The sequence below is a fragment of the Lupinus angustifolius genome, chromosome LG10 (assembly GCF_001865875.1).
Source record: "Lupinus angustifolius cultivar Tanjil chromosome LG10, LupAngTanjil_v1.0, whole genome shotgun sequence".
NCBI classification, from domain to species: Eukaryota; Viridiplantae; Streptophyta; class Magnoliopsida; order Fabales; family Fabaceae; genus Lupinus; species Lupinus angustifolius.
In genome coordinates, this window is record NC_032018.1 from 290,493 (window position 1) to 305,988 (window position 15,496).

The 15,496-nt window shown below is 31.1% G+C and overlaps 1 protein-coding gene, 1 non-coding gene and 1 pseudogene across 2 annotated transcripts; all 3 read left to right on the plus strand.

The window, feature by feature from the left end:
- LOC109357900 lies at nt 1,338–3,185 on the plus strand (annotated as a pseudogene).
- LOC109358186 (xyloglucan endotransglucosylase/hydrolase protein 9-like) lies at nt 8,223–10,181 on the plus strand. Its single transcript, XM_019602278.1, has 4 exons — nt 8,223–8,435; nt 8,575–8,675; nt 9,226–9,419; nt 9,552–10,181. Exons 1-4 carry the CDS (start codon nt 8,276–8,278, stop codon nt 9,970–9,972), a joined length of 876 nt encoding a protein of 291 aa, XP_019457823.1. The 5' UTR covers nt 8,223–8,275; the 3' UTR covers nt 9,973–10,181.
- TRNAD-GUC lies at nt 11,231–11,302 on the plus strand. The gene has a single exon. It is a non-coding gene; the product is annotated as a tRNA-Asp (tRNA).

Below are 15,496 nucleotides of genomic sequence, written 5' to 3' on the forward strand. Positions count from 1 at the left end.
TCATTTTTATTGCTTTATACCTTTTAAGTTTTTTATTCATTTATATCATTGCAAAAAAACATACCCTTAATAAAAAAAAGTATGGATTTACATTAAATTATGTTTTAAATATGTTCTTTTATACATTCTCTTATCATTTATTTTTCAATACTTATGTAAATAAATATAATATTAAATAATGATAAATAGAAAATAATTAATACATTCTTTAAGTTTTAAACATAAGAAAAAAATCTTATAATGAAAGAGATAAATATAAACAAATGAAGTTTTTATTGGTGAATTGAAGTTATGAATATGCATTTCTTAACTTACATGGTAATGACTATCATGATTCCGGGAATGAAATCCTAATTTGTAAGATAAGCTTAACTATAATCATAGTTTATTTAAGATTTGATTACAAAGTACAATACAAAATACCATTCCTTGTGTCATCACCTTTTTGCTCATTATTGTCATCTTGTGTACATATTTTCTTGACCAATGATTTATAGTTCATTTGGTTTGTGGGGGCATTGTTTTACTCTCATCTAGTTTAGACGGAATTATAATAGAGTAGACACTCATTTTGTTCTTTAAAAAAAATTCTACACAATTTCATCCCAAAATGTTAGAAAATGCAAAACACTTTTGGTGTGTAATGATTCTCACAATTGCCCTGCTCCAAGTCATTGTACTCACATTTCATTTATGATAAAGAAATGATGATATAAGAAATTTTGTGTCACACAATATTATATGATGTATAAATATGTTAGGATCATTATTTTGTATTAGACAAATCAAAGTGATCTAATTTAAATATGGTTTTTTATTAAAAATATAATTATTATGAAAATCATTGTATAGATAATAAAGATATGCTTTTTTTTCAACATTACAAAAGTGGCTTTTTATTGTAGTGACTATGAGTTTGTTAGCTAATTTTTAAGATGGAAACATTTATCCAACAACTAAGGAGTTTTTTTAATGGAAATGGGATTATACTAATGTTAATTTAATTGTATGAAATAATAAAAAGAAGTCTCATGTTCGGTATAGAAAATACTTGAAATTAAGAGTTATATTTTTTAGGTTGCGACCCAGTAGGAATAAGAGTTTTGTACTTCTTAGAATACATCACATGACTACAGGCCGTCCCTATCAGGCAGTTCAAGCTTATAATTTTTTTTAAAAGACTGTGCACATTTAATTTTAACTAATCAGAGTTGATGGTACATAGAATGATACAAAACATGAGACAACAAATGTCTTTCCCTCTCTACCGAAGCACTTGCGACTCTCTTCTCCCTCTTTCTTTCTATGATACTTTAGAGTGACAATAACTAAACAAAATGGCAATAGAAATAGTTGTTGGTATAATTTTAGAACAATTCCCACAATGCATGTAAGTCGGATATAGTGATATGGACTATTTAGTCCTTGAGATATCATGGTTGATGGTCTATTTACATAATTTTAAGTCGGATGTATCATGAAACATCTTAAAGAGAACAACCTAATGTATGACTCAACGAAAAGTTATTTGGTGTCATTTTTGTTTTTCTAGCGGGTAAAAATTGAAGTCTATTGAGACATAGGATGTGAAGAGTAGTGAAGAGATTTTGGTGACATGTGATTAACTAGGATATGACTCTGACTCCTCATTTTGAAAGCTGAAAAATATTTTTTGTAGATTTATCTACAAAAACCTAGTACATGATACTATGATAACATTGTTCAATTAGGAACATGTTACATGGGAATGAAGATAATTAACAGCAAATTAAAAACAGTAAAAGTTATTTGGGATATAGATATTCTAAACCAAACAATATATAAATATTATACTAATTGTGTATAAATCTTTATACTAACAATATATAGATGTTTTCCATATTATCTTATTCATTTAACACGGCAAATTCATTCAAGTGAGTAATACAAGAAATGCTAGAGAGGTGAATTAAAGGGTAACTCTATTCCCTTTCAAAACTGGATGGGGATACTAAATGAGAGATTATAATACGTGACAAAAAAAATAATATATAGATGTTGTACTAATTGTGTATAAATTTTTATACTAACAATATATAGACTGTCTCTTTAACACTACACCGCACAACCCTCTTTCGGGAGCACTCAAAGGATGTCTTGGAAGCCTTGATGGAGCTTATATCGAGAAGCTCTTACTCCATTGTGCAAGGAGTAACGATGTAACCTTGGCTCAACAACGTTGCTTCACCCCATGCATGCATGGTGACACTAAACTAAGGCTCACGCCATGGTTGCTAAGGGCACTAATCTCTAGGGCTTCAAGAATCTATCTGCCCCATGCTCATGAATTTCAAGGAAGCAACAACATCACTCAAAGGAGGTTGAAGAGTGTGACATAGCTAGCTGGGTATGTTGACTTAATTCCTTGGCACATGTTCGGTTTGTGCATCAAATAATGGAATTGTCAAAGCAACTGATTAAAGGGTTAGCGTTACGTTCCAAAGGGTATATATCCTAGATTTTAGCATTACTCATTGCATGCAATGACCTACTTTTATAGATGCTTTAGTTAAAAGGCCTGAAGGACCTTCTCTACATAGAACCAGTGAATCCCTGTCCCATGTTTTAGGCCACATGTCCCTCCTTTGGTCAATATTTCAACACAAGGAGTTGGTCAACTTTAGGGAGCTTTGCTAATTAAGTTTCAGGATGTTCATTCTGGACTCGATGTTTTAGGAAACATACCTCCAATATATGAATCAAATAGTTTTCATTTTGAGTCATTTTTAAGTCTCTTGAATCCTAGTGTGCTAAACCTTGGGGAAGATGAAGCTTTTTACATAAATTGTCAAAATTGGCTAAGATACTTGTCTGATGATAGGAAAGGAAGCCTTTCTCTTAGGGACACTTTTCTAAATATAATTAAGGGAACAGCATGTTTCAACCATCTATGGATACCCTTTGATGCATTGGAGACCTTTTTGCCTAAGAGTAGTAGCCAGAGGACAGAACTTAAATATGACATAGGCCAGAAAATGGAGATCAACATCATAGGATTTGAAGGGCATCAAAGGATAGAGAGATTGGTTATTGACTGTACCATTTTGTGATGAAGCTATGAGGGAAGTTAAGGCTTTGCTTGATGAGCAATTGGGCATGCTAATGGATTGAGTATGAAAAGGGAAGATGGCAATTGTTCTAGTTGATGTAGTCAGCAAATTAGAGCCATTACATGAAGTCAAATTCCAAGTTATGTTTTAATTCCTGTCCCAGATTATATCCAATATGGTATCTCATACCAATGATACTAAAACAAAACAATAATAATAAGGAATATTTAAAACTTTTAATTGACATGACATGTTTTCGTTGATGTGAAACATTACATCGAACACGATCTGAGACAACAAATCTATGTTCTTAACTTGATTTGTTAAGAACATGATATGAAACATCCCATTTTCATTGAACAACTTAGATTTATTGGCCTCACTGAAAAATCCTAATTTGTATGGAAGCAAGTGTGTCTTAATTAAACACCCTTTATAAGAAGCAACTTTATTTGGGCTTATTACATAAAAGTAAGATGGGTTAAGCTTGCTTCAGTGGCCCTGCAGATCTGACAGAGGAATTTCATCACTGTGTGAAAAGGCTGCAACTGTGACATGCAAAAGACAAGAAAAAACGGCTGCATTATGAAGAATTATTTTGGTATGGCAACTTTGTAATGGGAACACTCAATACATGGATTTGATCACTGAAAAGAAAGAAATGTGTAACATTGTCCTTGTATGCGAAACAAAGAGCCTCTTAGCAATGTTTTCCCTTCATGCAGCTTTAGTTAGTTTCTGCTCAGAGCTTTGGGTATTTATTAGAGGTTGTCTGAAAATCTCTCTCTAATAATAAACTTTACAGATTAGCAACATTTGCATATAAGGTGAGAATTACCTAAAAATATCATATCATCATAGAATATTTGGTTTTATACGACTGATGTTCGAAGAGTATTTCCTCAACTGGAAGTTTTCAAATGATCAACTAAGCACATTCTAACTTCTAATGTACTTTATCATGAGTGTGTGTATATATTGTACCCAAAAGTACATATATAAATGGAACATCGAACCGTTAAGGCGTGGTTTAATGATATAAAGTCTCGTAGATCATAGGACTTGCTAGAAGGAACACTTGCTGCAAGAAACAGTCACGTATCTCGAATGAGATTATTTCCTTACTCATAGGCAGACTAGATACACTTGATAGTATCAAAAAATGTACCATCAAAATTTTAATTTTACTAGTAGTCTGTAGCCATGTTCTATGTCAAGAATTCAAGATGTACACAGTTTTTCTTTTCTTTTCTTTTTTCGATAACAGGTGTGGGGAAAAGCCGAGCAGGAACATAAAGGAAAAACTGCATCCTTTACAAGATGTACATAGTCTAAGGCAAAAAAATGTGATAATGATAACTCATAAATTTAACATGTAAGCAAGTTTTGTTTTGGGTTGTTAGAATTTTCATATTTTATTTACGGAATCAAACCAATAGAGTCTTTTTCATACACACAACAAGAATCAAACCAATAATATCATGTTTAGGGAACTTAGTTGTCTACCAAGTATGATGTACTTCCCATTATGATGAAGAGTACATAGCAAAAAGTTCAAAGGTTTTAAACCATTAATGAAATGGTTCCTTTCTCGCTAAATATGAGTTCTTTATAAGACTTATATAGTTTTAAGTAACTAACATCAAATATGCTTTTGATTATTACGTTTATATTTATTAACTTTTATATTCCAATAAACCTTTCATTCTTTTGGAGGCATTATATCATGATTAATTTCCTTGCTTTATTTCTCATTGAGTCCTTTCCTTCAATCTGTGATATTATTATGATTTAGAACTTCTGCTTTTAAAATATTGAAATATATTGCATGATATTTATCCTTGTATATCCTAAATTACCTTATCAATTATGTGTAATGTTATCATTTATCATCATCTTTAAATTATGAGTAGTCATGATAATATGTAAGAACTAATGTCATTAATAGAAGTTATTTTTTTCCCCATTTCGAATAGCCTAAAATTGTTGATATTTTAAGGTTGAGGTGACTTGTCATGGTCAATTATTGTGAAGACTTAATTAACCTTATATATGGACTTTTCATATATAGTAATTGGTTGGAATAACTTGATTGAATATTAGCCCAGTTCACTTACAAAGCTTGATCTTTACTCCACTTAATAATGGAGCTCAATTTCAAGCTCAAATTTCTTTATTTGCTTGATAACATTGCTAATTGGCAAATCAAACTTAATTTTTTTTAATAGTATGACTCATTTACATCCTTATAATCAAGCATTTAACATGTTTGATCATTTAATCTTCAATAAGATAATTTAACTATAGTAGTTGCATGATTTTGAGTAAATAAAAAAAGAGCTTGCAAGTTGTACTAGGGAATGAGGAGGAATATAAAAATGGGTCTGAACTCTGAACTTGTTCATGGCATTGACTCTCAACCCATATTTCCTTGTAGCATGACATCACGGTGGTTATGATAATTTAACTTTATTGACATCACCCACAACAATCTGCTACAAGAAACCATCAATGCAATTCAATGTGAGTTCTGTACTTCACTACTTACCTAAACTTTATTAGACTTATTAGGTATAAATTAATTAATAGCAAATAAAGTAAACAATTTCTATGTCAAGTAATTTGTTTTAAAACGAAAATGAGGGTTGATCATAAAAGTAAAAAATTGTAAAAAACAAACTAAATCCACTAACTCTAAAATTATTAAATATTTAGTTCTTTTAATATTGAGTAAATAAATTGATTGATGAAAACGCATGGTCGGTAAAAACCCGACCACGATCTGTCAGTCCCAGTTGGCCATTCTCCATAATGAACTTTTGTTTGAGATTGAAAAATCACAAATCTCTATATATTTTAGTGACCTGCAAAACATTCAAACAATGTTTTTTAAAACAAGTGTATATGAAGGGAATAATGATCCTCTCATTAATATATAAATTTACATGTGTTTTTAATAGTAAAAATGTTATTTCATTGTATATAAAGAGATAAAAATATTTTACCATATTATTATTTCTTTTGTTTTTTGTAATACTTGTCTCTCCATTAATAGAAATAATCTTAATAAAATAGCTAGTCAGATGTATAATCCCAATAAGTACATTGCCCAGATTTCAAGGCATATAAATATTGTAGTATGAGTAAATAAATAAAGTAGTAAGAGCATCTTGGTCCCATAATTGAGCTTTGCACTATCCAGCTGGAAATGCCTTCTGCAAGAGAGGATGAATTTTCAGTTTTTATGTTGTTTATTATTTCTTAATAATAGATAAGGCAATTCTAATCAAATTAGATAGGATTATTAGGAGTATATTTTAAGAGCTTTATTATTTATTCTCTATACATAAAATTTTAAATGTCTATCTAGACATATATATTTAGTAAGTTAAAAAATATTGAGAACAGTTCCCATTAAAAGCGGAGTTATGAAACTGCTATGGGGTTATCGCATAATGAATGTAAGGAATGCTATTTAGTTCCTTTAAGACGTTAATCCAATCAATGCAATTATTAGGTCGTAAGCTTGGTTTAGTAATGAAAAAAAAAACGTACTCATGGGTAAAACCCATACGGGTACGTGTACAAAAGGGTATCTGCGAGTTTTATAAACGAGTTTTTGAAAATACTCTTAGTATATACAGATGGCCGATGAGTATGAGTATTATGGTACTCGTGCCCATGTGTACTCGTTATTTATATGATTACTATATTATATTTAGTTAAAATAAAAAATACAATATTCTAGCATTCGTTACATTGTATACTTATTTTCCTTTTACTTTGTTTACATTTTTTACATTGTTTACATATTTTATTGAATTTGGTGGTGAAACACCCTACTAATATTATTATATGTGTAGAAACACACACGTCTTGCAAATAATATATATAATTTTTGTTAAGAAAATGGGAACAACAAATCAAACAAATAGAAAACATGAATAAGTTTAGCATTTTTGTCAAATATTCAATTAAGTTTTATCTCATTTGAAACATAATAGAAGTAAAAAGTTAAAAATTCATTTATAATATAGAAAACTCGTGAGTAACAGTTATATCTACGGGTACTTAGAAATATACGCGAAAAACTCATATGGGTACGAGCATGTATAAATAATACTCTCATATTTTGAAACGGGTAGCGGGTAGCTACTACCCGTACCCATTACCATCCCTTTTCTAGTTTCTATCATTTCAAAGACTCTCTTTTTTAAGGAAGTTTTTATATTCAATAACATGGTATTCTTAACTTAGTAAAAGAGTTAAACTTTTCAATTAAATCCATGTATGAAATTGATTCAATTAATTAAATAAAGAGACATAAATTATAAACTCATTAGTCACTAGTCAAATCAAAGTAATGAACTATTATTTAAAAATAGTTTATCCATCAATAATAATATTACTATTACAATGTCAATTTATCATCTATATTAATAATTATTAAAGTAAAAATATAGAAAATAAACAACATAGTGACAATCTAAAAAAGTTAAGTTCATAGATTGTAAAAATTTGAAGTTCAATTATTATTTGATTAGGTTGAATGAGAATTTTGTTTTTGGCATCATACAATGCATGATGATGAATATTTGAAAGGATATAGATCCAACGGTTGCGAGAAAAAGCTGGAGATATTTAAAGTCATACAGCCAGTGACAACTGTACATGAAAGTCCACCAGCTGTATCCATCCACGTGGCATCACCCTATTGGTAAATATCTGACATCATTCTTTTTACTGAAGTGGTCTCCACTTCCTTTATACAGCTTTGCCAGCTATCATCAATTCCGACCAGGATCACCTATTTTTCAATAGTGTCACATTCTCTGTGTCAAGCCAATTATATATTAACACGTATATAAAAAACAAAATTAAAAGCAAAAGTTAATAAAATAAAGATTAACTTGAAATATGAAGTGGGACACTATTTGAGATAGTGATATTCATCCGACATCCGACATCCCACAGTAACGGCTACATTTTTTAATCTTTCGCTCATTCTTTGGAATTTGAAAACGTGACTTGGCACGTGCCCTGGCAACCACTTCCATTTTGTGGTGCAACTCACTCACGTGATTATCATGGACCTATAAATAAAACACAACACTAACAAGTGAACCCACACACATAGAAAGCATTTTCATAGTAGAACCTTCACTTCACTCACACTGTTCTCACTAATGGCTAAGATTTGTAGTGTGTTGGGTTTTTTTGTGACTTTTTTGTTGGTTGATTTGGCTTCTTCTGCCAAGTTTGATGAACTTTTCCAACCTAGTTGGGCTAATGACCATTTCAGCCATGAAGGAGAATTACTCAAACTTAAACTTGATAACTATTCTGGTAACTTATACCCCATTTTAGTACTCATTTTGAACTTGTTTTTTTATATGTTTTTAGTAGGTTATATGTTATAACACGTGCTTTTGTCTTATTTATGCTAAAAATGTGTTATTTTGTTGTTATTGTTTGAATATTGTAGGTGCTGGTTTTGGTTCCAAAAGCAAGTATATGTTTGGGAAAGTGAGCATCCAGCTTAAGCTTGTAGAAGGTGACTCTGCTGGAACAGTTACTGCTGTCTATGTAAGTTAAAATTTCACATTTCTATTTATTTCCTATGTTCATAAGCATATTACTACTTACTAACTGCTTTCTATATTAGTGAAAAGTTATCATTTTTCTATTTGTTTGAAAGGAGATTAATTAGTACTCACTAATTATTACTCATATATGCACATAATTTCGCGAGGGTCCCTAATAAGTTGTTTACATATGATTTAGTATTTACCTTTCTCATGTGGAGACAAATCAAACTTTGATTATGAAAAAGACAACCATATATAAGAGCATTAGATTCCATTAATTCAGTAGTATGATAAGTGCTATTTATTGCTAGCTACCTATTTTTCTTTCCAACCCGTGAATGAACCCATACACCCAATTGATTTTTGGTATTTATTATATTTTGTTCCTATCAAACCAACCACATATATTTTCTTGATTGCAATGGGAGGGATTCCACTTTACTTGGAAATTGATGAGTGAATATAGTATAGTATAGTGTATACTAATAGTTGATGACTCTGACATTTGGTAATGATATTAATAATATTATATTATTTATGTGATGTAGATGTCATCGGAGGGTCCAAACCACAATGAATTTGATTTTGAGTTTTTGGGCAATACAAGTGGAGAACCTTACTCGGTTCAGACCAATGTTTATGTGAATGGATTGGGTAATAGAGAGCAGAGACTCAACCTTTGGTTCGACCCAACCAAGGAATTCCACAACTACTCTATCTTCTGGAACCAGCGCCAAGTTGTGTAAGCACCTACTATTTACTCCTCCTTAAAATATACTCCTATTTGCAATAATGCTAATCATTGTATTAACAAAATAAAGAATATAAATACAAGTTTGAAATTCTAATACTCTATATGTGACACAATGTTCAGATTCTTGGTTGATGAGACACCAATAAGAGTACACACAAATCTAGAACACAAAGGTATTCCTTTCCCAAAAGACCAAGCAATGGGTGTATATAGTTCAATATGGAATGCTGATGATTGGGCCACACAAGGTGGTCGTGTGAAGACAGATTGGAGCCATGCACCATTCATAGTCACATTCAAGGATTTTGAAATCAATGCATGTGAATGCCCCATGCCAGTGACAGCAATAGACAATGCTAAGAAATGCACAAGCAATGATGATAAAAAGTATTGGTGGGATGAACCTACTTTGTCTGAACTCAACTTGCATCAAAGTCACCAACTTATATGGGTTAGGGCTAACCATATGGTCTATGACTATTGCTTTGACACTGCTAGGTTCCCTGTTACACCTGCTGAGTGTGCTCATCACCGTCACTAATCAACAATATTCATTAACAACATGGTTTTAGATTGTGGTCATAATCACATAATGGTTTTGTGAAGATATCACAATTAAGATTGTGAATGGCAATTTAAAACCATGTTTATTAGGGAGAGTAATGAAAATGAGGAGTGAAATGTGAGATTGTTGGTTAACATGTCCTTCATGTTTCACATTGTAATATATTTTGTGCCAAAAGCTTAATGTTAATTCTTTATTTTCGTTGTTTGTTGTCCATTCCATGAATCCAATCATATTGGATCTATTATTTACAAATGAGATTTTATATATCTGAGCTATTTTGATACAATAGATATATACCATATCATCGTCCAACTCAACAAAGTGGTATGGATGGATCAAACACAAACATATCACATATCCATATTAGATTTGGATTTAGAGTTATACTTTCAAGTTTCAATACTTTCAAGAATCAGGGTCCAACTCTTCTCCAAGTACTAAATTCGGCCTTGAGTGGAATTTTATTAAAGTGGACATAATTACATCAACAGGGAAACAAAAAGCACAAGAAGAATTGAAAAAGCCCCAAAAGGAGATTTAGCAATAACAATCCAAACACAAAATTGGATTAAAGACTCATTCAAACCAAAACATTATTGCATTTTTGATTCATTAAATATAACATTATTTCTACACTTCCATAATACTCAAATTTCAGACATCCATAGAACAGTACAAACGCCTTTCAATAAACTACGCTTCACCAAAAGAAGACGTTGTAAACAGTGAGACTTTCGTGTTGAAATTAACATTGCCTCCATTCCTAGCCAATCATGAAGAAGTTATCAAACTCGATAAGAGAAATGACAAGAGAAGAAAATATGATCCACAATGTCTGACTAAGCCTGACCTAAACACATAGGAGATCATTAACAAAAAAGTTATCACCCTTCTTGACTAAGTTCGACATACTTAGATTCCTATGCAAGAGAATTCGTTAGGCAAACACAGAGTCTTGATAGGTCCCCAAATTTTCCAAAGCATAGGCCACAACTTTTTTGATGATGTGCACTAAAAGTTTTGCATACCATTAGTATGAAGTGAGGATGAAAATGATATAAGGCGAATGAATAATGAGTAGTTATGGTAATTGGGCATGAAGATTAAAGACCCACAGCTAGAATGGTGTCACTATCATCAATGCATGACACTGATAGCAGAACAATGCCAACTGTTTTCTTCCAATTTTGTTATTGTTATTAGCTATTATTTAGGACCATTAAACAACTAAGTCGTTGTAGTATAGTGGTAAGTATTCCCACCTGTCACGCGGGTGACCCGGGTTCGATCCCCGGCAACGGCGTTTTTATACTGTGTCCCATTTTTTCTCTACACTTCGCTGTAAGAAACTGATGATACGTTGTGGTTGACAATTTCCTAAAAAAACAGGTAGCAGTGTGGAAAGAGCATATAAAAACATGTTATAATTATTGATAAGCACTCTATTATTCAAATTCTTGTTGTGTTTATACAGTATTATTATGCAGACAAAGTTTTAGGAGGAATATTTTTATGTGGCGCTAATAATTTAATAACTATCTGTGTCTCTGATTCTTCATCTTATGAGGTTCAATTCTGTCATCAGTACATCCACTTTTCTGCAGAGGGATAAAAATTTATAAGTTTTGTTGATCACTTGATCTGCTCTGGTATAAAATTCTGATATTTAGGCTTAGGAGCACAGCGATCAGTTCATCTCTTTATGAATAACATTTTTTGGCTGGCAAAAGGGATAAAAGGTGGTAGTTACAAAATAAAGTATTGACTTTGATTGTAAATATGCTTCTACTGGTTTTATTCCTCAATGAATTAGATCAAAGAGAGATAAGGACCCTACATGCTCAAAACATTCTATCACAGAATTTGTTATTAACATCCTATCTATATTGGTTGAACTAGTGATTTATTAATCTTAATCTTGTTTCATATTCTTTTTATACATAAAAATCCTTTTGTATATCCAAACATTCTTCACTTGTTTCCTATTCATTGCAGCATGCGTGTAACTGTCACTATAAATAATTTGTAGAGTTTATTAATAGCAATAGTGGCTTAGCGGCAATATGTAAAACCAATGGAAAAATGTAATGGTCCATGTCATGATTCTTTGGTTTTGGTCACTTTATTATATATCTACTAGTATCACTGACCAATTGAAAACAAAACAGTCATTATCTAGTGTCCGAGAACACCTCTGCATTGCACATAGTTGACATCAACCACTTCATCCAAGTCTATGGAAACCCAACTTGGATTTTCGATGGATAAATATCACACATTCCACGGCACAAAAGAAAAATTTAAAAGGGGTGACAGTGATGTTTCTCATAGCTATTCAAGAGAAAATGTCACACTTGATGGAGGAAACTTAACCGTTGCAAATTCTGATAGAGATTATAACAACAAAATAAGAACATTTTTATTCTACTATTTTCTACTGTAACATTCTTATTTTATGAATTATATTCTTAAATAAGAATGATGAGAGAGAAATAAGAACGATGAGAAAACGAAAAATGTAAATGTTTCGTTAACAACGAGGTAAGTTGTAAAACATAAATAAAAACAAAAATGATGTTTGTTATTATGAGAAAAATATAAATATCATTATTATTTTATGAGAAGGTGTGATAAGTTATAAAATAATATATAAAACCAAATAATAATGAAAATGTAGTTTAACACACAAATCATATTGAGAAAATTGATATTGAAGATCCAGATATGAGCACGTGTGGAAGACAAATTGACGGCGTGACACTCAAAAGCACTAATAATAAAATAAAGAAGAAAATATAAATGTGCTTGTGGAGCATTAAGGCATGCAATAGCAGCAGCCAGCACAGAAAAAGCTAGATCTTTCGCAATGAATTTGTCCCTTATATGTTCATGTTGTGCGCATTTTGTGGAGACAGGTGATTATGTATATAGTGGTGACACAAAAACTATCTCTTACACTAATGATATTAAAATAAAAATAAAAAAATAATAAATATTTATTAGTACGAGATATAATTTAAGACAGAATTTAAGATCATATATCATTCTCTATCACATCATACCAGGCAGGAACCAGCAGCCACCAAGCACGCTTGCTGTTGATAACTCAATGCTCCATTAAGTTGTCTAGTGATATGCATCCGTATCTCTTGATTGAAGAAAAATATTTTTATATTCCCAATATACTTTAATACATTCACTTTTTTCTAATAATGTTTTTTTTAGATTAATCTCACCCAAACCACTTTTATCCCCGTTACCTTCATTTCTTTTCTCCCACTCACCATTGTCACTATAATGATTTATGATTATGGTTGTTATCATCATAAAGTTTTCACCACAATACCATCCTTTTCATCAATATTTCCATAAACGTGTACACGACATATTCTTCAAGCATGAAATATTTGGATAATTAATCCAAATTTCAGGAGCACTAACAAAAAGAAGTGAGTCACTTATCATCATTTTTTCTTCTCGTGCATGATCCTTTCAAATACCCGAGGAAAATAAAAATATATTTTATTATTATTATTCATGCACATTGAAAGTGTTGCTGCACATCATGGAGAGTTATAAGGACACAACACAAGTTAGTGAGTACTCACTAGGGCATGCAAATTTAAAGAGTTGATTCTCCACAATATCCTTAGTGGAAGTTAACCCACGCTCAACTCAACCACAATGTCCTTCCTCAATGCACTGACCCACATCACACATTTAATGTTCAATTTTTATCGACCATTCATCCACTCCTGTTATTTTAATACTCCAACTAATGGTACATTAAATGCAACTCCTTTTTCAATCAGCTATAGGGTTAGTCAGTAAATTATTTCAAATTATTTATCAAATATTAAAATCTAATAACTTATTTAGATAAACCATTTACCAAGTATAAAATAAATTATTATTCTCAATGAAATAGTATATTGAATTAAGTTATAAAGTCCTTAATAATATTATTAAATATAGCTGATATCTTAGAGGTTAAAGAGGAATGGATATGATTTGGGTTGTGTAAGTGGAATGGGGGAATGACATATATAGTACACCCCACTATCCATACAGACAATGGAACAACATTGTGGGTGGTATTATCAAAGGTTGGCTTGACCACATATTATAGAACTACAAAGTACAAACCAAATAATGAGTGGTGTCTTTCACTTATAAATAACAATAAATTAAAAAATGTATCCAATATGATAAATGGAACATGTAAGTTGTAACTACTACATTTTCCTTTTTTGGACCAATAAACCTCTGACATGTACAATGACCACATCCTCAACTTTCCTAGCGTGCTAATGCCAATTCCTACTTCCCTCAAGTGTTCTCCCATGCTTCAAAATGTCACCCCAAACACAATCGAACAAAGATCTGTTGTCTCTAAACATGTCATAAATTAATCATAATATATTATATAAGTTAAAAAAATTAAACATTTACGACTCTTCCTATTTTTATTTTATTGTGATTAATTTAAGATATACTTTCGGACAACATCATTTTCTCAATTCCACAATTGTATTGTAGCCCACCACCACAAACCAACCACCACTTCACTATCCTAAAAGTATCACAAATCCCCATATTTGCCTCAATTTAGGTGTTTTGCTGATTATGATTTCTTAAAGATGTTCTACTCAATACTTTTTTTGGGATTAAGTTTCTATTCAGTTTAAAGTAAGTTTTTATTAAAATAAATAAATTCTTAACTTTTAATTGATTAAAGAGATATCAAAAACGAATTTTAAGGGTATTTCTAAGAAATATCAAAAGAGTAATTGAACATTGAAGAATCAAATGTAATACTTAATATATTTAACAAGTTATTTATTTACAAGGATGTTTTTTAATAATTTTATTTGTTAACAACATAATATCAAATACTGTTTCGATAAAAAAAAATGATTTTACCATCACGCTAAAGACAGTAGTTAGTAAAATGACTTAACTGATTTTTTTATTTGTATGGAGGATTTTCATCAATTGAGGTCGAAAGAGAATTATTTTTAGACGTATATTTACCTCAAATATTGTATGTTATTTGTAATTTTGACGGTATCTTGCGTAGGTTGCATATAAATACAATTAACCCATCTTGTTTCTGCTATATTTACCTCAAATATTGTATGTTAATTTTGTGTGGTTTGGTTTGGAGTGAGGTTATCATTGTTGGTTCTTGTGAAGGGCCATGTCTTTTCTTCATCACCTAAGGTTCTTTGGTATTACACTCCAAGCTTCCCGAAATGGAAATCAATGTGCAAATTTCCCTATGTGGGTTCGAGTCATTGCTTTTTGCTCAACCCTATAGCCTATAGGATCCTAATTTTTTGTTTTTTGTTGTTTTGCATATCTATCCTATGTAAAAAAGGTATTATAACATAGTTACATTTATTTATTATTAGATTTATAATCTTTTCGATTTATCTAAAGTTCAATTCTTCCAAGAGAGTACAATGGTTATATATGAATACAAAATCAAGCTTTC